Source organism: Bufo bufo, chromosome 5 (assembly GCF_905171765.1).
Source record: "Bufo bufo chromosome 5, aBufBuf1.1, whole genome shotgun sequence".
NCBI classification, from domain to species: Eukaryota; Metazoa; Chordata; class Amphibia; order Anura; family Bufonidae; genus Bufo; species Bufo bufo.
The window spans coordinates 509858553-509886318 of NC_053393.1; the positions used below are offsets into that span (position 1 = coordinate 509858553).

Consider the following 27766-nt stretch of genomic DNA (forward strand, 5'->3'; position numbering starts at 1 on the left):
TGGCCACCAATGAATCTACAGTACTACAGGGGAGGGAGGGGGGCCCACTTGCCACCAATGAATGGACAGTAATACAAGGGAGGGAGGGGGGGCCCACTGGCCACCAATGAATTTAAAACTGGGGAGGGAGGGGTGTGTGCCCCCTCCTGCCTGGCAGCACATCATCTCTTACAGGGGGCTATGATACGCACAATTAACCCCTCAGGTGCAGCACCTGAGGGGTTAATTGTGCGGATCACAGCCCCCTGTAAGAGATCGGGTGCTGCCAGGCAGCAGGGGGCAGTCATGTACACAGTTCAAAGTATATTCTAACTAGAAGCGTCCCCATCACTATGGGAACGCCTCTGTGTTAGAATATACTGTCGGATCTGAGTTTTCACTGATCCGTCTGTGTGAAAGTAGCCTACGGCCACGGACCACGGACGCGGATGCCAATCTTGTGTGCATCCGTGTTTTTTCACGGACCCATTGACTTGAATGGGTCCGTGAACCGTTGTCCGTCAAAAAAATAGGACAGGTCATATTTTTTGGACGGACAGGAAACACGGATCACGGATGCGGCTGCAAAACGGTGCATTTTCTGATTTTTCCACGGACCCATTGAAAGTCAATGGGTCCGCGAAAAAAAAATGGAAAGCGGCACAACGGCCACGGATGCACACAATGGTCGTGTGCATGAGGCCTTAGGCTGGGTTCACACGGGTGCGTTACGGGAACACCCGCGATTTTTCCGCGTAAGTGTAAAACATTATAATGCGTTTTGCACTCGCGTGAGAAAAATCGCGCATGTTTGGTACCCAAACCCGAACTTCTTCACAGAAGTTCGGGTTTGGGATCGGTGTTCTGTAGATTGTATTATTTTCCCTTATAACATGGTTATAAGGGAAAATAATAGCATTCTGAATACAGAATGCATAGTAAAACAGCGCTGCAAGGGTTAAAAATAAATAAATAATAATTTAACTCATCTTAGTCCACTTGATCGCGCAGACCGGCATCTCCTTCTGTCTCCTTTGCTGAACAGGACCTGTGGTGAGCATTCATTACATGAACAGGACCTTTGGTGACGTCACTCCGGTCATCACATGATCCATCACCATGGTAAAAGATCATGTGATGACCAGAGTGACGTCACCAAAGGTCCTGTTCATGTAATGAATGCTCACCACAGGTCCTGTTCAGCAAAGAAGACAGAAGGAGATGCCGGTCTGCGCGATCAAGTGGACTAAGGTGAGTTAAATTATTATTATTTTTTTTTAACCCCTCCAGTGCTGTTTTACTATGCATTCTGTATTCAGAATGCTATTATTTTTGCCTTATAACCATGTTATAAGGGAAAATAATAATGATCGGGTCTCCATCCCGATCGTCTCCTAGCAACCGTGCGTGAAAATCGCACTTGCTTGCGGATGCTTGCAATTTTCACACAACCCCATTCACTTCTATGGGGCCTGCGTTGCGTGAAAAACGCAGAATATAGAGCATGCTGCGATTTTCACGCAATGCACAAGTGATGCGTGAAAATCACCGCTCATCTGAACAGCCCCATTGAAATGAATGGGTCGGGATTCAGTGCGGGTGCAATACGTTCACCTACCGCATTGCACCCGCGCGGAAATCTCGCCCTTAGGTAGAGACATGAATAAGGTATCGTTTTACTTAGCATCAACCCGACCAGGCAATGGCTACCCTTCCAGTAGCAATCCCATAAACCTGCACAAAGGGCCTATTATTAATGTGCAAAAACAGGGCCTATTTATTTAATGTAGGTTTCCCAGCAGTTATCAATTGGATTCATACTATAGATTACAGCCCATATCACTTGCCTTACCTCTCTTCTAGGTCCTTTTCAGCTTCTCTAGCGTCACCCTACTGAAGATAACTCCCATAGTGTCCCATTGTTAGGAGGTATACTGCACAGTATACTGTACTTTTTCTTTTTGCTCTGGCTCACTATGTAGGAGACTGCAGTCTGCAGTTATGCCAATGCATACCATTCTTACAGGTGGCAGAACAACACTTCACTTATACAGTGGGACTTTTCCTGCCTTATATATGAGACTTAGGGCTTGGGTGCACTGAGTCATGGTAGTTAGTGGGGTCTGGTCTGGGGTCTGAACACAAGTGAATCCTAACCTATTCATTTCAATCTTCCTTTTAAAAAGGGGTTGGACCAAAGGGAACGGGTGCGAAGAACAAGATTTCTATACATTGTCATAAGCCTCAATGTCATTTTGAATTAAAAAGTAATCAAAACCTTTTTTGAAGCTATCTCCTGTATTTGCTGTGACCGGCTCCTGCGGCAGACTATTCCAGGGATTCACAGATCATACTGTATGCTTTTCGCCTCTTATGACCGAATCTTTTTTTCTCCAGGCGTAGGGAGTGGCCCCTTGTTTTCTGAGGGGGTTTAACATAGAATAGCTTCCCTTGATATTTTTTGTATGGTCTGTTTATATATTTGTACAGGTTAATCCTCCCTCAGACGTCTTTTTTCAAGGCTAAACAATTTTAGTTAAATTGATCTTTGCTCACAACTAAGATCTTCCAGGACCTTTATGAGTTTAGTTGCTCTCCCCTGTACTTTTTCTAACTCCAGGGCATCCTTTTTATGGACTGGTGCCCAGAACTGAATTGCGTATTCCAGTTGAGGCCGCACCAACACTTTGTATAGTGGCAATATTACATCCCTGTCCCGCCAGCAGAGTGTGGGGGGAAGTGGACGTTGCCCCGGGCGCAAAATTTTAGGGGGCGCCAGCAGGGCCGCACCGCCAATTATGCAAAGTGAGGTGATCGCCCGCTCACAAGTGGGGGGCGGCGGCGGGTCACAGGGAGATGAGCGCTTCCATTGTGGAAGCGCTCATCTCCATAGTCATCTGTATCGCTGTTCTCAGGACAGTGATACAGATGGATGTGCTGTGGGGCAGGGGAGGGAGAGGCTTCTTCCTTCCCCGTTCCTCTGATAGGCTGCAGGCCTAGTGCCTGCAGCCTATCAGAGACCAATGCAGGCAGCACAATGACATGTCCTTTCTGCTGCATATAGTGGCAGTTGAAGGATGGAACTGAGCATGTGCGTCCATCTCTGCTGTGAGTATGATAGAGAAATTTGAAAAAATAAATAAAAAACAAACAGCAGGGGGCGCTCTACAGATAGATTTTTACTGAATCACTCAGTAGCTATATAAAATTTTTAATTACATGCAATTAGAAAAGTATTCAGATCCAGGCACTGGTTTGAAAGCTGTAGATTATTTTTAATGGGACAACCCCTTTAAAATGGGCCGTCTAGACCCCTTTTAGATTTATCACAGGAGCTCAGGCTGGATGATACATGTGGTGCAGGGAAAACACAGTTTTCTCACTCTTTACTAACTATTGGTTGGCTTAGGGCTCATGCACACGACCGTATGTATTTTGTGGTCCGTAAAACAAAGATCTGCAAAAAATACGGATGATGTCCGTGTGACATCCAGATTGCATCCATTTTTGGGGATCCATTGTGACAACGGCTATCCTTGTCCGCAAAACGGACAAGAATAGGACATGTTCTATCTTTTTTGCGGAACAGCCATGCGGACATATGGAAACTGAATGCACAAGTCATTTCCGTATTTTCTTGCGGACCCATTGAAGTGAATGGTTCCACATACGGGCCGCAAAAAAAACCTAAACGGGCATGGACAAAAAAAATACGTTCGTGTGCATGAGCCCTTACTTTGATGTAGAATTTTATGTCAGCCTTTGGGTGCAAATAAGGCCACACCCCTTTCCTTATTAAGTCACGCCCGCTTGGCAAGCTTTTTAGAACAATTTGCGACCTTGTTTACATTCAGAAGTTGAAAACGGGTTCACCTCAATAGGACTGAGCTGTGATGTAATTAATTGTTTTTTCTGGAAAAACTGTTTTTTTCTCGCTTTTCATTAGAGGAATGATATATAACATTATTTTTGTGATAATTTTAAGTAGTGCCCCGCTGAGCAACTCCAGATTTATTACGGTACATCTGTGAGGATAGGAGAGGTTTTAATGACTCAATCCTCCACCCACAACATGGAGAACACTTCTACCGAAACCCACAGAGAATTCCTCGTTAGGGTTAATAATTGGCAGACGTCGCTTCCGATTGGATATGGCGCAGAACGCGTCCTGGGATTTTTATATTTAGCTTGACCTCTGTGTACAATGACAGAACGAGTCCTCTCAGCTTTCTGTATGAGATTGCATTAGGTCTCCTTCACACATGCAGGACTCACAAACGCTGCTTTGATGCCGTTTATGGTTGTCATTTTGTTGGCCCTAATCCTGGAGTAAGATACAGAAGGAAAGATGGATAAATCTCCAGCTGTAAGGAACATTAGGTCTCCTCACATGCGTGGTTTAGTAACTACCTGCATTGCCCATGTAATAATTCTGTAGCATCTGTTTTGACAACTCTGTGTTGTGCCATTCCTTCCATTTCTAGCAGTTTGCAATGAAGGTTCTGATGGATGTTACCAACTGGGGATGTGTCCCTGCACAGTCTGCTCTATCTACAATTCATTCATAAACTTTTAGTAGGAATAAAAGAGAAATGGCACAACATAGAGTCATAAGAATAGATGCTCTAGAATTGTTATTACATTGGGGTATGCCAGTAGTTGCTAAAACAGACAAGTCAGAAGAGGGGACAGGTGCTCTTTTAAGGACAACTGGCACGCCCGCCAATTTGTCTTACTAATTTAGTTGCATTCACTACTTAAATCGCGCCTGTTTTGGCGGTTTTTGCGCCTCATACGACTATTTTGACATTTTAAATGAATTAAGAAGTTTTCTAACTTTTTTCAGATCTTTTTATGTAGGTGTGCCTATTTTTGCACCTGAATTTGTCGCGAAAACAGTCCAATTTCTACTACACTCCAGGGCTGGTGTCGTTTTCTTCGTCGGTTTTAGTGCGACTTTTTTAGCACTAAAAGTGGCACTTTCCTGGAGACGTGCGACTTTTCTCTACAAAGATGCAACTTTTTTAAATGTGCAAATAAAATTGAATATGAACCTCTCTAACTGAAAAACAACCACCAGAGGCCAGACTCATAAAAATACGCCTAGTCTAATTCATCAACGGCTGTGCGATTTTTTTATAAATATTCGGCAAAAGAAAGACAGCCAAATGAAATATGCCTAGTTTTTTTTTTTTACCAAAAACAAGCGAGCTTGATAAATGTACCCCACTGTGCTGTTTCCGGCATCGACGGCTGCTGCAAACCGCTTATAGCTGGTGGTACCGGTTGTCAGACCCCACCGATCTCAGTATTAATAACCAGGATAGCTCATGAGTATCTAGAAACCTGAAAACCCCTTTAAGCTTCTACAGCAGGGGTCAGCAACCTCCAGCAGTCCAGCTGTTGTGAACCTACAACTCCCAGCATGCATACTTGCTCTGCTCTTCTAAGAACTCACATAGAAATGAATGGAGCATGCTGGAAATAGTAGTTTCACAACAGTTGGAGTGCTGAAGGATGCTGATCCCTGTTCTACAGTATGTATCAACTGGAAAGTCCTCCATTCACTGACAGCAAGCAAAGATCTTACGCTAGAGTACGCTAGAAAGTTGCAGAACTTTTCCTTGTCCGGTAGATAAAATTCATTTACATAAGACTGGACAACGCCTTGCATTTCCCAGCTGGAGCACATTTGAACAACAACCCGGAGAATCTGCAGAGGTGACCGAGCAATAAATAAACCATCAAAAGCAATTCTAATCTAAATGCAGAAAACTGCATTAAAAAAAGCATCACATTTCCGCATTTGTTCGTCACAAACAAAATCCTATAAACAGAGGATTAGGAAAGTACAAGCAATTATTCTTCAAATATTAATATCGTTATATTCCCAGGTGCCTTGGATATCCGGCTGACGGGAACACATCTCGTGTTCCATAGAAACCATAAAACCGAATGTTCAGAAGAAGTAACACTGGCACGCCCTACTGTATGGTGACTCCTATCAACACCCTAATAATCTGTATAATGTTTCCTGCTCCCGGAGGTACAGTAGCGTGGCATTCAAAGCTGGAGATTAGTGTTGAGCGAATCGAAATTCACAAAGTGGACGTCGATCTGAATTTCAAAGGAAAATTCGATTTGCCGCAAAGCTGAATTTCCTTGTGCTTCGTGTAATGAATCAATTTTCCCTAAAATGGCAGTAAAAAAAATAAAAAATAAAAATATAAACAATTCCTACTCACCTCATCCAAAAATCCTCCGTGGCCATCTCGATTGAAGATCCTGCGCAAAATCTTGTGCACGGTGACGTATGACATCACCACACCGGCCAACGCCGCGACGTCTTCACCATGCAACGTTTTGCGCTGGATCTTCAAGCAAGATGGCCGCGGCATGCTCTTTGCGATCAAATCCATAAGGTGAGCATTTTATTTATTCATTTATTTTTATTTTAACCCTTGACAGCCTTCAATGGTCATCTCAGATGCAGCGATCAGCGATGAACGCGGCATCTGAAGGGTTCAATAATGGGAAGGGGGGGTAGCGCAATCATCGTTCTTCATGATTGCGTCTGCTACTCACAAAGAAATGCGCTTCGTGACGAAGTAATTCATCATGGAGCGAATTTCATTGTGGAATTCGACGAAGCAGCCGAATTGAAGCTTTGAGAACTTCGCTCATCTCTTCTGGAGATGCTGCAAGCTAAACACGCCTGGTCATCCCAGCCACAATAATCCACGCTACTTCAAGTAAGAGACACTAAGTGGCACAGCTGTTGTAACCTAACACAGATGTTGTAACACAACAGCTTACTGGCTCAGTGCTGATTTATTGCTGACAATGTGGCTCCTATCATGATGCCATGTTGCAGTGCGCCAATATCTAAACGTGTAGTGTACTGCACCTCCATAAATAGAGGTTTTCTTAAAGGGAAGCTATCATGTTGTACACGGAGTGCTATTTGAGGATGGCATGGCGGGAGGATATGAGCAGATATACAGTTTTGTGATTGACAGCTATATTTTTATGCAAACTCATACAGGGTTAGTTGTCAGTCACTGAGTAGGACCGCACACTGGACTCCTAAGCATAGAAAGGGATGTGACGCATAATATACAAGTTAGACTGAATCTTTTCCCACAAAACTATATATATATATATATATTGCAAAAATCCACGGCACTCCTTAAAAGCAAAGTGGTTGGCTTGAAAAAGGTTCTGAGAGAGAACCGAAACATTGCTGTATGACATGTGTGAATAAATAGCAAATTGGCAAAGGAGTGCTGCCATACTTTTGATATATATATATATGCACAGTGGATATAAAAAGTCTACACACCCCTGTTAAAATGTCAGGTTTCTGTGATGTAAAAAAAATGAGACAAAGATAAATCATTTCAGAAGTTTTTCCACCTTTAATGTGTCCTATAAACTGCACAACTCGATTGAAAAACAAAGTGAAATCTTTTAGGTAGAGGGAAGAAAAAATATAAAAATAAAATAATATGGTTGCATAAGTGTGCACACCCTTAAACTAATACTTTGTTGAAGCACCTTTTGATTTTATTACAGCACTCAGTCTTTTTGGGTATGAGTCTATCAGCATGGCACATTTTGACTTGGCAAGATTTGCCCACTCTTCTTAGCAAAAACACTCCAAATCTGTCAGATTGTGAGGGCATCTCCTGTGCACAGCCCTCTTCAGATCACCCCACAGATTTTCAATCCGATTCAGGTTTGAGCTCTGGCTGGGCCATTCCAAAACTTTCATCTTCTTCTGGTGAAGCCATTCCTTTGTTGATTTGGATGTATGCTTTGGGTTGTTGTCATGCTGAAAGATGAAGTTCCTCTTCATGTTCTGCTTTCTAGCAGAAGCCTGAAGGTTTTGTGCCAATATTGACTGGTATTTGGAACTGTTCATAATTTTTTGGGTTTTGTTTTCTTCCCTCTACCTAAAAGATTTCAGTTTGTTTTTCAATTGAGTTGTACAGTTTATAGGACACATTAAAGGTAGAAAAAGTTCTGAAATGAAATATCTTTGTCTCATTTTTTTACATCACAGAAACCTGACATTTTAACAGGGGTGTGTAGACTTTTTATATCCACTGTATATCAATCTGCTCAGCTCCTCCTGCTCTATAACCTGCTGTCCGCAAATCAGACACCATGTTCAACCAATACTTTCCATACGTCCCTGTAAATTACGGAGAGAATGGGGTGCCACTTACTTGGGATCCCAATCCAAGGACATTTTTGTCACACGGAAATGCATGGTCTCCGCTCTCATTTCCCTCCTTCCCATCTCCACTACTAGCTAGGGTATTGTGTCATGACCCAGACAGGAACCATCTTGGTCCTGCAGCATTTGACCTGTTGATTTCTAAAGGGGATCTGTCACCAGTAGAGATGAGCGAATTTCTCAAAAATTTGATTTGGCCGGTTCCCGGAATTTTTCCCCAAAAATTGGTTCGATCCTAATTTATTTGTGGCCAATTACATTAAAAGGCTGCAGAGAGCCTTTATATGGGTGTAGAACACTGTGCCTTGCAGTAACACGCATAGGGAGTCTGCTGTGGTAGTGTGAAATAATACTGTGAGTCAGTATGACATGCAGATTACAGGCTTCGCTCTTAGAATCACTGCACACTTCACTTATTTGGGCAGTCACGGGGCCAAAACTGACGAAATAACTCAAGTATGAACTCAGCCTTACATGTCGATGTTGCGGTCAAGAAGAAGCGCACTTCTTCTACACCGTCGTCCGCTGATTCCACATAGATGTCTACAGAACCTGTTCTATTAAACGCTTATACAAGTAGAGCCCCCCTGACAGAGTGGAGAGGGTGTCAGCAGTACGTTTGTGTTGACGTCACTGATTATTTTGCCCTTCCTCTGATCCGTCAGAACAATAACCCACAAAAAACGGATCCTGCCTGTCAAGTATCCGCCTTCACTCGGTCAGCATTTGGTCAGTAATCCATCAGGATTGCTAAAGCCCAAAAAAAAGGAGTGGATCTAAAACAGAGATGACAAGTTAATGGAATATTTGCATGTCTTCTGTGTTTTGTACCCACTCCTGCTTTTGGCTACCAAATCATAAGACAATTCTGATGGGACCATACAGGCCTTACAGCTGCTACAGAATCTGTTGTGCGTCTCATTTTTCCTTCCTTCTAACAGATCACAAGAAAGGTCAAATAAATGATGATGTCAGCCATGCAAAAAGTCATAAAATGACAATGTGACATAGTGTGGCGATGGCATCAGCAGCATCAGGAGACCACAAAGTGACCCAGTGACAGAGTGGGGCAGTGGGTGGCAATACCAGTACTCACTGATGAAGGTGGGTGAAATAAGGAGCACTTTGCATCAGATTTGTGTGGCATCAGAGTAGTAGCTGAGGCAGGTAGCCAAAAGAAACCGTTCCCTTTTGACAAGGTTTAGGTGAGGCAGCATGGATGATCTAATCAGATGCATCAGGCATTGGTGGGTGGAAATCCAGTACAGGCCGGACTTAAGGCTGCAAGACTGGGGGTAGGCCTGGCATGACAGGCGTTTGGAGGGAGTGAGTTGGGAGGCTTAGGGTTAAAGGGTATTGCAAGGATGAGAGGTGGAGGGGCGTTAGGGGAGGAGTGTAGGGTTTAAAAGGGGTAGCGGGAGGCGGGATCAGGGTCATCTTGTGCGGGACAACAGTCTTTCAGCAGCCTCCTCCCACCCACCCTTTGGCTGCTGGTTGGGTAGGGAAGCCAGTGGCGGTCATGGTTGATGTGGTTTATGGGTGGATTTTGGTCCAGCAGGGACGGCATTGTCATAGCGGCCATGGCGGGGGTGGGTCCTTGGAGTTGGTGGTTATGGTGGCTCTGGCATGGTGGGGAGGGAGCCAAAGGGGCTCTGGACTCCCCAGGTATTGGATGTTTGGGTGTGATATGGCGGGTATCTGCCCCACGGTTGTTGCCCATGGTTACCGGTTCTGCCTCCGAGCTGGCGTTTATCGGCTGGAGGTAATTTAATTGAGGGCACGGGGCTGTTATCCGTCAGGTTTTACGGGGCTCCAAGGACCCTCTCCGTGCTGGGCATGTTTCTCTGTGGTCTGGAAGTTTTTTCTTGGGCGGGGGGCCTTCAGGTGGGAAGGCCTTGGATTGGTTATGTTATATGTTATTTATGCTTAAATTATTATTATTAATAAATAAATGGCTGCTGTGGCCAATAAAATCCACCAGTGGAGTTGTGTCTTTATTTGGGGAAGGAGGGGAGAGTGGGAGGTAAAACGACTTGACAATACGCTGGTCATGTCTGATCCATGCCTGATTCATCTTGACAAAGGTCAGTCTCTCCACATTTTGGGTGGACAGGCGAGTTCTCCTTGGGGTAACTATGGCCCCCGCCGCACTATACACCCGCTCTGATGCCACACTACTGGCCGGGCAGGCCAGCTTTTCCACGGCAAACTCTGCCAGTTGCGACTACAAATCAAGTTTGGCCGCCCAGTAGTCCAGCGGATCTTCAATGTGGGGTTGCAGGGTGCTGTCCAAGTATGCCACCACCTGCTGGTTCAGGTCTGCTCCAGGTCTACATGCTGCTGCTGATGGAGCTGGTACTGCTCCTGCCACCCCACCCCTCCCCAGCAGCCATGGCAGTGGAACATGAACGCAGAGGGCCCCCCCGGTCAGACCTGTGAGAGGATGGACGATGGCGCAGATAGGCAGCGGCCAAATGACTACATAGGATGTCTCTGTAGTAGTTCAGTTTGTCCTCCCTCTCAGTGGGTGTAAAAAAAGCCCCCCCATTTTGGACCGGTAGCGAGGGTCAAACAAGGTGGAGAGCCAGAAGTCATCCCTCTGCCGAATGGTGACATTTGTGCCAGTGACTCGGAGGGACTCCCTGCCTCCATCTCCACTGCATACTGCCACGGTGTGTCTGGGTCCTCTGCCTCGTCTTCCTCATCGCCCTGTAGCTCCTCTGGCTGCTCCTGCTCTCCTGTCACCTGAGTAGAAAAACCACCCATTTCGCTACACATTGCTTGTGCATTAATGTCCTCCTCCTCCTCCAGTTCAGCCCCCACAGGGCTCATGTGGCCGTGAGATCTAGGCGCCACATCTCCAGTGCCCTGACCAGCCATTGTTACCAGCATCTGTTCCAGGACATGAAGCAGTGGAATGACATTGTTCATCCCGTAGTACTGGCGACCTCAAAGTGCAGCGTCCCACATATGTGTGTAAAAGGGACACTTTAAACATCTGCCTATGTATTTGCATTGTATGGTATTTCCTATTATCAGGCTGGCATTGTCATTTAACCCATTTGCCCCTAGGTGGTGCTGGCACCACATAATATATATAGCTTAGGTGTGTTTAGTACAGGAAGTTAAGTTAGTTAGTACAGAGTGTGTATCAGAGGAGAGTGTATGGAGGAGAGAAACAGGCTTCGTCCACCATGTAGTCTGCTATTTCTACCCCTTGGTCATGGCCAGGCTAAGGGAGTACAGCAAACATTTATCTACAGCAGCCAAGCACAAGACCATAAGTCTATGTCTAAATATGAAGCAAGCCTAGTGAGGGTTACAGCTGAGTCTAGCCTATGGACCTCACCAGCACAAGTGCCTGAGAGCAACTTTCCAAGTGCCGGGACACGAATGGATAATTAGTGCGCAGAATTGTCCTTATTCACTAGAAGCCTTCCGGGATATAGTGGAATCCTAAAAACCTGATTACTTCAGAGAGCATCCTGCAAATAATGTAGCAGAAGACTGATGCCTGACGCAAGGGAGATCGCCCGTATTGGATAGCTCAAGATAAGTAGAAAACATAATATTTAGTACCAGAGTGCTATAGTTGGGACTTAAAGTAAATATACTCAGTCTTTGCCTGTCAAGTAACAGCATTAGAAAATGCCTCTATTGACAATTGCCTAAACCTGATATAAGGATTACAATTACCTTAACATCTGAATCATTACTGGTGCCGTATGAATGCACTTCATTGACATCTGCCTTGAGACTATTGATTCAAGTAAATGTTCAATTGTTTTACAACTGACTCTTCATTACTACTACTACACTCAACATTTGCACCTTACGATGCTGGCGTCTCGAACACAGGGGCCCAGCCACCAAAGCACCTTAATAATAATAATACAATTTATTTATATAGCGCCACCATATTCTGCAGCGCTTTACAAATTCATAGGGTTCATGTACAGAACAAAAGTAACTGGATAATATGCAACTGAAACACTAGGAGTCAGGGCCCTGCTCGCAAGAATACAATCTATGAGGATTTGGGGGTGACACATACAGTAAGGTAGTTGATTGTGATAAGTAGGATTTGAGGCTGTGCAGGAACCACATTCACCCAGTGGGTCATAAAGCACATGTATTGTCCCTGACTGTAGTTACAGCTCCACACGTCGGCGCTGCAGTGCACTTTGGCAGACACCGACAGGCTCAAGGACTGACCCACCTTCTGTTCTACATGTGTGTGCAGGGCTGGTCCTGCCTTATTCGAAAATAAATGGTTTGGGACTCTCCACCTCGGCTCGGCACAAGTCATCAGTTCTCTGAAAGGTGCAGAGTCCACCACTTGGAAAGGGAGGGACTGCAGCACCAGCAACTTGGACAGTAGCACGTTCAGCTTCTGCGCCATGGATGCGTGCATGCATACTGTTGTCTCTTTGCAATCGCTTCGGTGATCGATTGCTGACGGAATGACTGACGAGGAGTAGGAGGAGGAGGAACAGCAGACCATGGGAACGACAGACAGCAACCTTCGCCTGAGGTGGTGGAGCCTTGACTGCCTGAAATAGGGTGCGGGATGCCACTGGGGGATGCAGCGGTTGCAGCGGCAGGCTGGACCACCACATTGGAGCCACGGTTCTCCGAGGCCACTTTATGGTGACGCTCCATATGTTGACGCAGGGCCGTGGTGCCAACATTGACACCCTGGCCATGCTTCACCTTCTGCACACATATTCTACATATCGACATGTGACCTCCTTTGGCTGCTTCTCAAAAAACTGCCACATCTCTGAGTAACTTATTTTCCCCCCAACACTACTCACGGGCTGACTGATACTGCCGCTGCTTTCGTGAACCCGTGCACCACTCCTTTCCGGGCAGGTAGGCTGCTGCAAAGCAGGTGGTCTACACCTTGCCCGTTGGCTCCCGACCTCCCACTGCTAACTCCTGGCCACACTAGCGACTTGCTGGCTCCGCTGCTGCCTCACGGGCAAGCTGCCACCCTCTTCTCCTGATGATGCAGCCCCTTCTGCACCCGGCTCCCAGTTGCGATCGGCTTCATCATCGAGCACTGTCTGCACGTCACTGATGTCCTCCTCAACAGTCTCTGGGTCAAGAGCCTGACCACTCGCAACACCACCTCCAATGCCACTCTTCTCATCACTACTTGCACGCCTAGCGGAGGAAGCGGCGGATGTCTCCTCCAGATATTGGCTGGCCAGTAGCTGCTGACTGTCCTCTAGAAGCTCGTCCTCACTGTATAGTGGAGCTGAGCCCACAGCATACAATACATCTGTGGGTGGTGGAACAGCAAAGGACAGAGGCAGGTTGAGGACAGGTGAGGGCACAGGGCCTGCTCCCAGGCCATGCCAACTAAGGGTTGTGTCTGACTAACCCACCGACTGTTGGCTGGAGGTGTCTGACTTGGGATGAAGTGGATGAGCGAGTTAACCAATCAAGAACCGCTGGGTTGCTGGTCAAGACACGACTGCTAGATGACACCGGGAGCTCAGGCCTCTCGCTGCGACTGCTGCTGTCACACCCCCTTACTCTGCTGCGACCTCTGCCTGCGTCAGAAACATTTAGGCCTCTGCCACTCTTCTGTGCATGGCCTGGCACTTCTCTGTGTGACATACTTGTAGCTGAAGTAAATAAATTAAAAGCAAATTAAAAACACCACTAACAGCTACAAATATATTTATCTTTTTGTACTGAAATATGCCACTAAATGCTTTCAACACACATAACTGCAGAAGTGAAATGAGAATCAATTTTTCTTGTAGTACTAAAATAAGCCCCTATATGCTTTCACCAGAAATAAATGAAACAGCGAAGGGCGTATTGTAACAACTCGGGGTCACTTAGTTCTCCAGGATCGCCGTCTTCTCCGCTTAGACAGTTGGCACACCTTAAGAAGCCACTCCAACACTGCAGATTTGGGTGCAAACTGGCCACGACCAGCTTTATTGTCACTTTTACAGCCGACCAAAGATAAATCATAAACATAAATCCTAGGCCGTCTGGCCACTGACTACACAGTAGTTCTACCTCTCTATGGGGATCTGGGTCTACCACCCAGCTCCCCAAAACACAACACGGTGCTTACCCCACACAGGGTTAGAGGGTCCCGGCTCCCACAGGCCTCGACGTAGCCTGCTCCTTCCCCAGACAGGGAGCACTGATTGAGGAGCTCAGCCCACATTTACATGAGCTTCTCAGCTGGCTGCTAATTAATTAATTACCAGCCTAGCTGCTGCAGACAGTGGGAAAAAACTATTTTCCCAGCCTTTCTTGTTCTCACCCAGCTTCTTCTGGGTGAGATACACCATTTTAATGGCCCTCTGGCAGCTCCACTGCCACTATACATATATTTCTCGTAGTACTGAAATATGCCCCTATACGCTTTCACCAGAATAAACGTAAACACTGAACTGAGTATATATTTTTCTTATCGGACTGAAATATGCCCCTATATGCTTTCAACAGAAATAACTGCAACAGTGCAGTGCATATTGCCCCATGTCCTCAGTCCTCACATGTGTAGCCGCCATTTTATGAAAAATGTGACTCGTTACCACGAAGCGCGAGGAAATTCGCATTCGTTGCAAATCAAATTTTTCCTGAAATTCGCATTGAATTCCACTTCGTCAGCTTCGATTCGCTTATCTCTAGTCACCAGCGACCTCCCGATCCAGCTATTTGCATAGACACATAGCTGTGTTTCACCTGAAAAAAACGCATTTTTTTTTTTTTTTGATCCGAGGCTCCGTTCACGAGTTATGCTACTTTTTTTTTTTTTTTAACATGCACATTATGCCTTTGGTGCAACGAAGGTATCACCATTGCTCTTGATGCACCCAAGCTCCCCTCCTTTCTGTGGCCAGATCCTCCCTGGCTGCCTTACCACTGCCATGTGCTGTCAATTAAAGTAGCCACTGAGGGGCTGGCCACAGAAAGAAGCGGAGGTTAGATGTAACAAGATGCACATTAAGAAAAAGTATAACTCGAGAACAGAGTCCCGGATCAACAAAACAAAAACAGCGTTTTAATCAAGTGAATTGAAATACAGCCATGTGTCAGTTGGATAGGGAGGTCGCTGGTGACCGATTCCCTTTATAGAGATGCACTCCAATGGGATTCCATATTTCCCAGTCAAAATGGAATTATACAAATATAAAGTATTGTCACTTGTCTTGAGTCCTCGTCCTAATTGTACACACTGCCATATTTAAAAGGGCAGCATCTGCCAGCAGATTTGTACCTGCCCTGTTACATGTGTGCTTGGCAGCTGAAGGCATCAGTGTTGGTCCCATGTTCATGTGTGTCCGCATTGCTGAGAAAAATTAAGTTCTAATATATGCAAATGCACCTCTAGGAGCAACGGGGGCGTAACCGTTACACCCAAAGACTCTGCTATCTGTGCACTTTGACAGGTCCAGAAACTGAAAACATTGTCAAACTTGGTCCTGTCAATAAAACTGCAGAAGGCGCGGCAGTTGCAGAGAGAGCAGAGCCTCTAGGTGTAATGGCAATGTCCCTGTTGCTCCTAGAGGCTCATTTGCATATATTAAAACATCATTTTTCTCAGCAACGCGGGCACATATGGACATGCGACCAACACAGATGCCTTCAGCCAAGCGCTCATGTAACAGAACAGCCAGTTTCATACGTACAAAACTGCTGACAGATGCCCTTTTATTTATTCCTGCTGTCAGAGAGCTGCTGCTCTGTACAGCACAGGCACATTTAGAAAAAGTCACTTCTTGGTTGTATCACCTTCTAAAAACCCTGTTTACAGATTGGGCCTCATAGAACATGGTTCTCCATGATAATTTGAGACCAGCTGTGTTTCCCACGTCGAGGCAACGACACATAGCCATCAAATATTTGTACCCATCTATAACCATAAGTGCCTATGAAAAATGCATGAGTAGCAGCCTGCAACTTTATCCAGAAATTTATTTGGTACCAGGGCTACGTTCCATTGCATAATTCTTCAAACCGTAAGAAAGATATTCACTGTTGCACACTTTTTTTCATTGTAAGCCCAGGTTCCCAGCCTTTGTAGGATGCAACCTTTGAAGTCTGTAGAGCACAAACGGTTGCTCTCGCTTGCCACATCGAAGACTGCAACAGCGGGGGAGACACTCCATGAAATTCTCTCTAAAAATGTGATTTTTATTCTACATGCAGGATGAACACAGCCTAGTGTTCAGCTGTATTTATCAATGGCCGGAAGATGGATGGAAGCCGTCAGAGAAATCAAGAAAACATCACCGAGAAGCCTGAAGACCCGAAGGGAAGACAATGACGGCACGGAGGGTCATTCTTCAAAAAGTCACAAGGCGTCAAAATTACTTTGATGGCTCTAAATAATAATAATTTACTGCACCAGTCAACCAGTGCTGAAGAAGCTCTGCAGCTCACTGTACTGGAGCACGGCTTACCTGATCTCTCAGACGTTCCTGGTGACCCATTATTGCAGTGGCATGATGAGGGTATTTGTATTTGAGGTGCTCCAAGAAGGCTTCCCTCTTCCTGTCCATGTCTGATGTCTGCATTCCCAAGATTTCTTTAGAACTACGTGGCCCACCTACTGTGTGTCTCCGGGGAATATTCCGCCCAGTTTTGGATGGGTTATGACTGTTTCCATTAGATAGGTTCTCCTTGGACTGGTGACATTCTGTGTCGTCTAATGAGCCTCCAAATGGACTTTTTTTTGTCTGACCTGAAAAGTAAAAAAAAATATATAAAATGAGCTGTAATATAACAATGTTTTATACAAAGCATATAAAGGGAAGATTCTGCCCCTACTCTATAATAGGGGCCCCAACCACCATGTACTGGTGTCCTCTCAGGGGGCATTTCCTACCCCTATAGTATTTAAAGTGGACCTGTCTCCTCTCCTGACATGCCTGTTTTATCATCGACTCGCATTCCCCGTGTAATAATCCTGGAGCATCTATTCTTAGGATTCTAGGTTGTGCCATTCCTTTATTATTCCTGCTAGTAGTTATGAATCAGTTGCTAAGAGTTTACGGTGACGGTCCAGCTGGGTGTTACCAGTTGGGGGCCTTTCCCTGCATATTCTGACACTGGCTGCACTGACTGGATAATAGACTGTGCACAATCAGTTCTGCCAGTGTCAGAATATGCAGGGACACCCCACCAACTGGAAATACCCAGCAGGACCTTCACCGTAAACTGCTAGTGCAGCATCCCAATATAGGGTCACTGCAGAAGGGTACACTGATGTCATATTAAATTGTTAAGTAAAATGTTCTGATTTACTGTGTTTTTTCGTAACCAACAGCATTGTATGGATTAAGTCAGGGTTAAAACCTTGACTTAACCTCTTTTTGGTTGCTAGGAGATGGTCCTGGTCCATCCCCTGGTTAGTCTGTGCTTAGCTGAAGAACGGAGAGGACCTACTTGTGCCTACTTCTCAGAGCTACGCCTCAGCTCAGAGGATCTTCACCTCTGAGACCACAGCTACCCGATCAAGGTACTCTACTACAAAAGTGCTCCTAGGAGAGAAATGAGACTAGAAGGTCCAGAATCCACAAGGCCGTGCACTGGAGTTGGTCAGCAAGGTACTGTGCCCATTTATGGCAGAGAGACTTTGCTGCTGCGAGAAGGAACATTGCTGACACACCCTTTCACGCTCAGACGGTCCGGCCAGCCATATCTTAATTCTGTAAAAAAGAAAAATATGTGATCTGCACACCCTTTTGTGGTGGGTGCTCGTAGAGGACATCTTAATATCTTAATTCTGTAGCCTCAGCCCAGGAATTACAGGACATGCCTTTCACCCAAACCAACACTTAACACCAAGGGCCCCAAAACCACCATCAGGCAGGACTCCCAACATCAGGGTGTGCCCCGAGGGAAGATAAAGGTGCGCCCTCCTGTTATTGCACCGCCCTGGGAGGGGGTTATCTGTGTGAGCATTACCACAGTGACCCATGTGTGTAATTATCATTGATAGAGCTACAACCACTCCCATCCTCCTCACAGCACTCCCCCATGAGCTGCTTCACTCGCGATTCATTTAGAACTTCTAGCAGGAATAATAAAGGGGTGGAACATCATAGAGTCATAAGAACAGATGCACCAGAATTGCCTCCTTTGCTGGCTTGATTCATTTTTCCCATCACCTTATACACTTTCCAGGGGTTACGACCACCCTGCAATCCAGCAGCGGTGGTCGTGCTTGCACACTATTTGGAGTGCATATAGGCTGGCACTTTTTCCTAAAGTGTGCAAGCACGACCACCGCAGCTGCATTGCAGGGTGGTCGTAAGCATGGATACGAGCAGTGTATAATGTGATGGAAAAATTAATCCAGCCAGCAAGGGAGGCAATATGGAGAATCACAATACATTAGTAAGTGCCTTGTATTAACTCTCTCTACAGGATACATGTCATGTACTGAAGTGCGACAATCCCCTTTTGAAAAAATTCCAGTTCCGAATCAGTTTATCACAGAGTCATCGAAACTTCCCAGATATGCATGGGACCTGCTCTGATAAAGATTACGAAAAATTAAAATATCTCATAAAACTAAATAAATGAAGGTGACTTTTCTTCCACTGTGAAAAAAACTTCCTAAATCAGACCTATTTTCTATGGTTGCACATTCCCATAAATTCACCTCCATAACACCATATTATGCAGAGCACATGGCCAGCAAACACATAGTTAATAGGCAGCAGAATGTCCACAATTGGGTGTTTCCTCCTATGAAATGATGTTATGTGACCTTACGGTGAAGCATTTACCCCTCACACAAATACGGCCACATTCCAAAATCACAAGTAAAATTGCTGAAGTGCAGAGAGTAAGCGAGTCCCCCGGCTCCACACAGACCCCGGGCTGGAAGCCTTCCAAGAGTCTAGAAATTCTCCACTAATTCTCTGGGCTGCACTCGGTTTACTGGGGCTCAGTTCAATGCATTGCACAGAGTACAAATGTAGCAGAGCTGAATTTGTCATCCGACAGGCGTATAAAGTAAATAAATGGCAGGGTTGTCCTTTTCATGCAGAGGTTTCTGTTCAGTCCTTTTCTTAAAGGGGTTGGGAAGTTTTGGCAAACTCCGCAAAAGAGAAGCATACGTACTTGCTCCCCGCCGCTGGGTCCCAGGCTGCCTCACTCGGGTACTCTGCTGTCAAAATCTGCTTTGACAGCAGCAGTGACCTGTTCCCCTTAGGCTAGATCCATTGCTCACATGATGCGAGGGGTGCAGGTCACTGCTGCGGCCAGCGATTGGCTGCAGTGGTGTCAAAGTGGATTTTGACAGCGGGGGAAGCAGCCGAGGCAGGGAAGTGAAGGGGTCGGGACCAAGCACCAGGCTGCAGGTAAGGGCTCATCCACAAGAACGTATTTTCTAACCGTGTCCGTTCCATTTTTATTTTTTTTGCAGACCGTATACGGAACCATTCATTTCAATGGGTCCGCCAAAAAACGGAAGTTACTCCGTGTGCATTCCGTTTCCATATGTCCGTATTTCCGTTCCGCAAAAAAATAGAACATGTCCTATTATTGTCCGCATTACGGACAAGGATAGGACTGTTCTATTAGGGGCCGGCTGTTCCGTTCTGCAAAATACGTAATGCACACGGACATCACCCGTATTTTTTGTGGATCCGTTTTTTGCGGACTCAAAATAAATACGGTAGTGTGCATGAGCCCTAAGTAAGTTTCCCTTTTCCAGGTCTGGCAAGGAGGAAGGGGGAGGGGTTGCCAAAAACCCTCCAAAAGGTGACTGGTTCCTTTAAGAAAAGGATTGAACAGAAACCTTTTTATAGGAGAGGACAACTCTAGCATTTATTTACTGATATGCTCGTTGGATGACAAATTTAGCTCTGCTACACTTGTATTCGGTGAAATGCACTAAACTGAGCCACAGCAAACAAAGAGTCAAACCCAACTCCAAAAATTGGCGAACCCCTTTAAGGTGCCCATACAGCTTCAATAGCTTGTCTCTCTCTCTCTCTCCTGACTCCCCCATACACATACATGCTCAATATGCTCTCGTGTCTATGTGTTTTCAGTGCAGAGAGAGGAGAACGTTGGTACTCATGCACACGAAAAATGGATCCGCAAAAAATACGGATGACGTCCGTGTGCATTCCGTATTTTGTGGAACGGAACCACTGGCCCCTAATAAAACAGTCCTATCCTTGTCCTTAATGCGGAGAATAATAGGACATGTTAAATTTTTTTTGCGGAACGGACATACAGAAACACAGAGAAACTTCAATTTTTTGGGGGACCCATTGAAATTTATTGTTCCGCATACGGTCCGCAAAAAAAGTGCAACGGACACGGAAAGAGAATACATTCATGTGCATGAGGCCTTATGGTGGCGTCTTATGTCCTGGGAGAACAAAAGGATCAGGTATTGAAATTCAGGGAGGCTCCACCCCTTCCCCCATACACATTAGATTGCCCAGCTGCAAATTGATTGGGCCGACAATACTCTAATACAGGGATGGCCAACCTTCCGCCCTCCAGCTGTTGTAAAACTACAACTCCCACCATGCCCTGCTGTAGACTGATAGCTGTAGACTGTCTGGGCATGCTGGGAGTTGTAGTTTTGCAACAGCTGTAGGGCCGCACGTTGACCATCCCTGCTCTAATATGCATGAAGCTTTGAGATACGGGTCTGGAAAGTTGGGGACAGCCAGTATAATCACCATTTTGGCTTCCATACGTGTTCTCATCCAGTGTCACGGCGGACGTGCACTCAGACTAACAGTTAAACCACCAACCAGGCTCTAGGCGAGAGGCAGGGGAAGGGTCACCTCCTAACTTATCCTTGACCTCTTTCCCTGCACTGCTCAGCCCACATGCATACCTTTGTGGTAGGTATGAAGTGTCCCCGTGCCTGGACTGAAATACCCTAAATTCCCTGAGATGGTGAAGAGGGGAAATAGGAGCAGCCTGCTCGCACAGAACCTGGATGGGGAAGATGACACCAAACAATCAAACAAGAAACCACACTTATCTCTCTGCGCTGGAACAGACAACCTTCCTTTCCAGCTTCCAAGATTAAAGTGATTAATATAATCCGCTCAGAGCACTGGGGTGGAGTTCTATTTAAACTCATAACCCCACCCAGTGCACCTGATGGGAGGCGGATCCAGCACGGCTCCAAAACAAAACACTAAACTCGTGCTGCTATTCTGGTCGACCTCCGCACACCGTCAGGACAGGGCATGACATCCAGCTTTCCTCGAGTTCTGAATGGCAAATGTGCAGTTAGATGTAGGGTGTAGAAACTTGTAAAATTGCTTCTAATATATAGCAGAGAGAAGCTGATACGGGTAAGATCAGGGGCTGGCGAGTATCTAGGATATGGACCATTACAGAGGCAAAGGCAAGATTTATCAATAGGGGCTTTCCAGTGTGTTGGTTCCTCTGACGTGTACTTACATGAACACCACTGATTATTACAGGGGTTAGTGAATGCTTAGAGACCTGAGCTCTTTCTAGATACAGCACTCTTATTCCTCTGCTTCCCTTCATACAACCATGCAGTTATACAATACAGTTTTGTTCGTAACTAGAGGAAGTTCGGTGCATAGGAATTTATACAGCCCCAATAGAACCCAATTATAAATCAGTATGCAGTGAGCCCCCCCCAAGTGGTGGCAGAATGTATTCATTTAACTTAATATTTTGTCCTGGACTCCTCCAGAGTGGCCCATGCATTATCCAAATCATAATGAGTGCCAATTGCTGAAAACTGTAGAGTGAGAGTGGACTGTAGAGTGAGAGTGGACTATAGAGTGAGAGTGGACTGTAGAGTGAGAGTGGACTGTAGAGTGAGAGTGGACTGTAGAGTGAGAGTGGACTGTGGAGTGAGAGTGGACTGTGGAGTGAGAGTGGACTGTAGAGTGAGAGTAGACTGTAGAGAGTGAGAGTGGACTGTAGAGTGAGAGTGGACTGTCGAGTGAGAGTGGACTGTAGAGTGAGAGTGGACTGTAGAGTGAGAGTAGACTGTAGAGTGAGAGTGGACTATAGAGTGAGAGTGGACTATAGAGTGAGAGTGGACTGTAGAGTGAGAGTGGACTGTAGAGTGAGAGTGGACTGTGGAGTGAGAGTAGACTGTAGAGTGAGAGTAGACTGTAGAGTGAGAGTGGACTATAGAGTGAGAGTGGACTGTAGAGTGAGAGTGGACTGTAGAGTGAGAGTGGACTGTAGAGTGAGAGTAGACTGTAGAGTGAGAGTGGACTATAGAGTGAGAGTGGACTGTAGAGTGAGAGTGGACTATAGAGTGAGAGTGGACTTGTTGTACTATGTAGATTATATACTAATTTATATCAAAGGCTGAAAATTGCATCCGGCATCAAGACTATTGTACAGGTAAAGTGTAGTCAAAAGAGAGGGAGCTATAGCAGTGCAGAGGTAGCAGATACATGGGTAGATAAACAGATACAGTATGAAACAGATAAATATGAGAGAAAGATAGAGCTGGGTTTTAGCTCAATGATCAGAGTCAAACCAGGCTTTAAAGAGACATAAGCTTCAAATGTCCAAAGCTCAGGTTCTTACCGGCATTTATTGGAAGCTAGTGATGAGCGAGCGCCAAAGTATTTGGGTGTTCGGCCCCAACACATTGCTATATTTGTGTGCTCGGCCAAGCAACCGAGTATAATGGAAGTCAATGGAAAACAACCAGGCACCCCCCTGCTCGGAAGAAAAGAGGGTGTCTGTGTCTGGTTTATCAAAAAAAGGTTAGAAATTGATGGAAAACACATCACAATGGTTTGGCAACAGCATTAAGAGGATAGCTGGATGCATCTTAGACTCCTATTATGTATGAAATACAATAGACAACCACACAAAAGTTATATGCCACAAGCCAGGTATGTGCAAGCCATCAATCTATTCATGAGACAGATAACAGCCAGGATACCTTACAATGGCAGCCTTGTGCACTACATGATATTCCAAACCAACTCTCATCTGACTGAGAACCAGTAAACCTCAAAGTTATTTTGCATCTGTTGGATGGCTTGGGTGGACCTGCACACCTAGATCAATATCATTAGGGCGACAAAAAGTTTTCCGATTGTCCTAATAAAATATTCAATAACCTTTCTATACAGTTTAGTCATGTAAAAACTAATTTGCATAAACATAGGCATATTGGGAATACATGCAAATAAGCAAAATCTGCCTTCTTTTACAGCTGTCATAAGACTGAAAAACAATAGATGGCGCTATGGAGTTAAGAATAGCGCCCTCTTTTGGTTTTACAGTCTTATGACAAGTCTAATATTCTTGTCAGAAGACTATGAAACCAATAGAGGGAGCTGTTCATAAGTCAATAGCGCCCTCTATTGGTTTCATAGTCTTCTGAAAATAATATTAGACTGATTCTTATGACAAGCTTATTAGCCTTTTGCATGAAAAATTCACGATTAGAATATTCGCGATCTACACTAGGATGATATCTGACACTGGGAAAGCTGGGAAAATAACTCAGTGATAAAATCTAACACTGGGAAAGCTGGGTAATAACTCGCGATCTACACTGAGTTATTGCCCAGCTTTTCCAGCTTCAGTTATCACTGACTTACTACATAATTATTACATAATATTCGCTATATTGCTATATATTCGTTTTTTAGAATATAGTGAATATTATGTAATAATTATGTAGTAAGTCATGATGATATCTGACACTGGAAAAGCTGAGTTATTACCCAGCTTTCCCAGTGTCATATTTTATCACTGAGTTATTACCCAGCTTTCCCAGTGTCAGATATCATCCTAGTGTAGATCGTGAATATTCTAAATTATGAATATTCTAATTGCGAATTTTTCAAGCAAAAGGCTAATAAGCTTGTCATAAGAATCAGTCTAATATTCTTTTCAGAAGACTATGAAACCAATAGAGGGCGCTATTGAGTTATGAACAGCGCCCTCTATTGGTTTCACAGTCTTCTGACAAGAATATTAAACTTGGTCTCGGTGTATGGTAGCCGTCATGGCACCTAACAGGTAAAATTATCGTAGGTATGTGGAACCTACACTCCCTGAAGTGTATGGTAGCCGTCATGGCACCTAACAGGTAGAATTTAGCGTAGGAACCCGTCTAACAGAGATCGCCTTGACGCTCGGCAGACGGGCTCAAATAATTTTGTACAAAACGATTTGCCAAGTATCTCGCACTTATAGTGTAGCACTTGTTATTATTATGCAATTTTGTACTCTATATTGCAGTTAATTGTCGCATTGCATGTTTCTGTCTTTCAAGAATATTAGACTTGTCATAAGACTGTAAAACCAATAGAGGGCGCTGTTCATAACTCCATAGTGCCATCTTTTGGTTTTCAGTCGTATGGAAAGGTTATTGAATATTATGTTAGGACAATAGGAAAACTTTTGTCGCCCTAATGATATTGATCGAGGTGTGCAGGTCCACCCAAGCCATCTAACAGATGCAAAATAACTTTGAGGTTTACTGGTTCTCAGATGAGGGCTGGTTTGGAATATCTCATAGTGCACAAGACTACCATTGTAATGTATGCTGACAATAGGTATACAGATGCAAAATAATACAAAAAGAAACATAATCCTGCTTGTCCGAGCCCTAACCAAACAGTATATGTTCCCTCTCCTACATTCAACAAGCAGCAACCCATACCTTCAGTTTCTGTGCAGCCTCCATGCTCTGTCAAGAAAGACAGCACCCAGTCTACCTAGGGTTTTTAAACCAGCTTCAGCCCAGCTGCACCAGATAATGGGGCCTTTTTGCAGAGAAACCTAGGAACTGGAGTAGGTCTGGATTCTGGAGGTTTCATTTTACCCAAAACATTGGTCTTATTCCCTTACTTCAGGGAGCAATGTCAACATGCATAGGCAAGGACCCTAGATGTAATATATACCCATCTACCATCTTTCGATAGATAGATAGATAGATAGATAGATAGATAGATAGATATGAGATAGATATGAGATAGATATGAGATAGATAGGTAGATAGATAGATAGATAGATAGATGATAGATAGATAGATAGATAGATAGATAGATAGATAGATAGATAACTCCCCAATCCAAGAGACCGACTGATCCTGAGCTGGTACAGACTGAGCGCCCACAGCCTGCTCATTGAATCCGGGCAGCACCGACAGATACATGCCCAGGGAGAGCAGACTGTGCCAGCAGTGCGACCAGGAGGCCGTGGAGGATAAGGCTCACTTCCTGCTGTGGTGCTCTAAATACTCAGCAGTGAGGGATGCTCACTTCAGGAGACTGTCTGATCTCTGCCCAGACTTCACCTCCATGGAGGAGGAAGAGAAACTCTCCATACTGCTGGGGAAAGAGGAGAACACAGCGGCCACAGCAGCACAATATATTACTGCCTGCCATAGACTGAGAGGAGCCTCATATACCATGGACTCCTTTATCCCCACCCTGGACATTTCCCCATTCTCCATCCCCCAAACTTACCCTATACCCCCACCCTGGCAATGGCAATGCTAAAATGTATTTAGTCCTGCCAATAAAGCTGATTTGATTTATAGATGAAATGTTTTCTTACAGAACAGTTTATTACCAATCTATTATCCAGTATAATGACATGACTTTAATTTGAGCGCGGTCTCTACATTAGCAGATCATGCCCTCTAAACCGCAATATGCTACACTATCCTGTACCGCCACAGTGTGTTCTCCCTGGGTTTCCTCTCCAGCACCAGTGGTTGCCTACAAGCCACAGTAATAACCTCTCGGCTTATCTTCACCCTGAGCGTCAATGTCACGTGTTCTCCTTGTGGTAAACAACATGTAAGTGTCCTGAGGTCATACATTGTATCCCTGGTGAATTCCATAGAGTCACAAGATCCACAGTGCGAAGCTAATCCTTCCAAAGCAGCTGCTAACAACATTCATAAAGGTAACATTTCCAGATGATTACAGTATTTCAGTTTAAAGGGAACCTGTCACCGGGATTTTGTGTATAGAGCTAAGGACATGGGTTGCTAGATGGCCGCTAGCACATCCGCAATACTCAGTCCCCATAGCTCTGTGTGCTTTTATTGTGTAAAAAACCTGAGTTAAATGAAAGTGCAGAACCCCTTTAATTGATACAATTTTACAGTTTTATTTGTTGCAATGTATAGACTGTGCATGTTTTTGTATTTAATAAAGAGATGACTGTGTCTTTCATTTTCCCATCAGTTAAATGAAAGTGCAGAACCCCTTTAAAGCATAAAGAGAAACTAAGCTGAAAAGGTCTTGCAGGGCGGTACGGCTCGGGGTGACAGACTTGTTAGGGTGCTGCCCCCCAGTTGCTCTACAACCTGTTCCCAGGAACCACAATTAGCCGTCACAACTACAACCATTCCTCAAACTACGAACAGTAAAGAAAGGTCACCCTATTTCCAACAGGGCCCCAACAACCTCAAAAAGTGCCACCCAAGACCTCCTCTAGCTGCAAAATGGCCTGGCACAAAAGAAAAACGAGGGGTGAACTACTTGGGTTCAGACTTTGGTGGCAACAAGTCTCTCCATCTACCAGGTTCCTCTTAATTCAACTCTTTTTCGGTTTTCCGAGATTTTACTACTGATGACCTATCCTCTGGATAGCTCATCAGCATCTGATCGGTGGGGGTCCGACACCCGGGACCCCCCATAATCACCTGTTTTTTAGAAGGGCTCCTGTGAGCGCCGTGGCCGAACACAGCTTACCAAGCACAGCGCCTTAGATTGTATAGTGGTTGTCCTTGGTATCGCACTCAGAACCATTCACTTAAATGGGGGAGGATATTAAAACAGCCTCCGTAAACCATAAAGTCAAAGCCAGGCCTGGAAAATGGCCATCCTGTCCGCCTCTCACATTTGGGCAGATTTATAACAGTGAAGAATGTATATACACCAGCTTTATATAACGGTGGGCCACCAATTTTAGCATCTTCATTCTTCACATTTGGACGCCAGGACAGACCGAGGTCTAATTGGCGCAGATATGACAGTTTATTCACTTGCATACCATATTAGCCTTTGCACCCCTAGATACAGAAGGACTCCAAACTGACACGCGCCTTCGTGCCATTTTTCGTGGATTCGACGCTCAGAGTGAAAATCACTTTACAGTGAGTCCGTCACATCCGAAATCAGTCTCAAAGTAAGCATACCGCCATGCAGGTGCCTTGAAACATAAATATACCTTTCTTGTGGAAATCCAGTCCTCTAATCCTATAGACTTATTTTAATAAGGTTTTTGATGCACCAGGGGTGGAACCGCTCTGTGGGGTGTCTCAGAAATCTCAGGGGCTGTCAACCGGGCAAGAGGTAGAGGTGCCAGGCGGCGTACAGCAGAGCGTTGGGGCACCAAACGGAGCAAAAGAAGCATTTATCAGGATAAGGGCTCATGCACACGAACGTATTTTTCTTCCGTTTCGATTCCCCTTTTTTTTTTTTTGTACAGGTTCATATGTGGAACCGTTCATTTTAATGGGGCTTGAAAAAAACTAATGACGCGTGCATTCCGTTTCTGTACAAAAATAAATAAATAGAACATGTCCTATTCTTG

At 45.0% G+C, this 27766-nt stretch overlaps 1 protein-coding gene across 8 annotated transcripts in view; it reads right to left on the reverse strand.

The window, feature by feature from the left end:
- KIAA1217 (KIAA1217 ortholog) overlaps positions 1–27766 on the reverse strand; it is a 445177-nt gene that overhangs the window by 290156 nt on the left and 127255 nt on the right. For all 8 annotated transcript variants that reach the window (XM_040434411.1, XM_040434414.1, XM_040434422.1 and 5 more), the window contains exon 2: positions 16663–16943. In XM_040434411.1, the coding sequence (XP_040290345.1) occupies positions 16663–16943 (281 nt within the window). The remainder of the gene's footprint in view (positions 1–16662; positions 16944–27766) is intronic.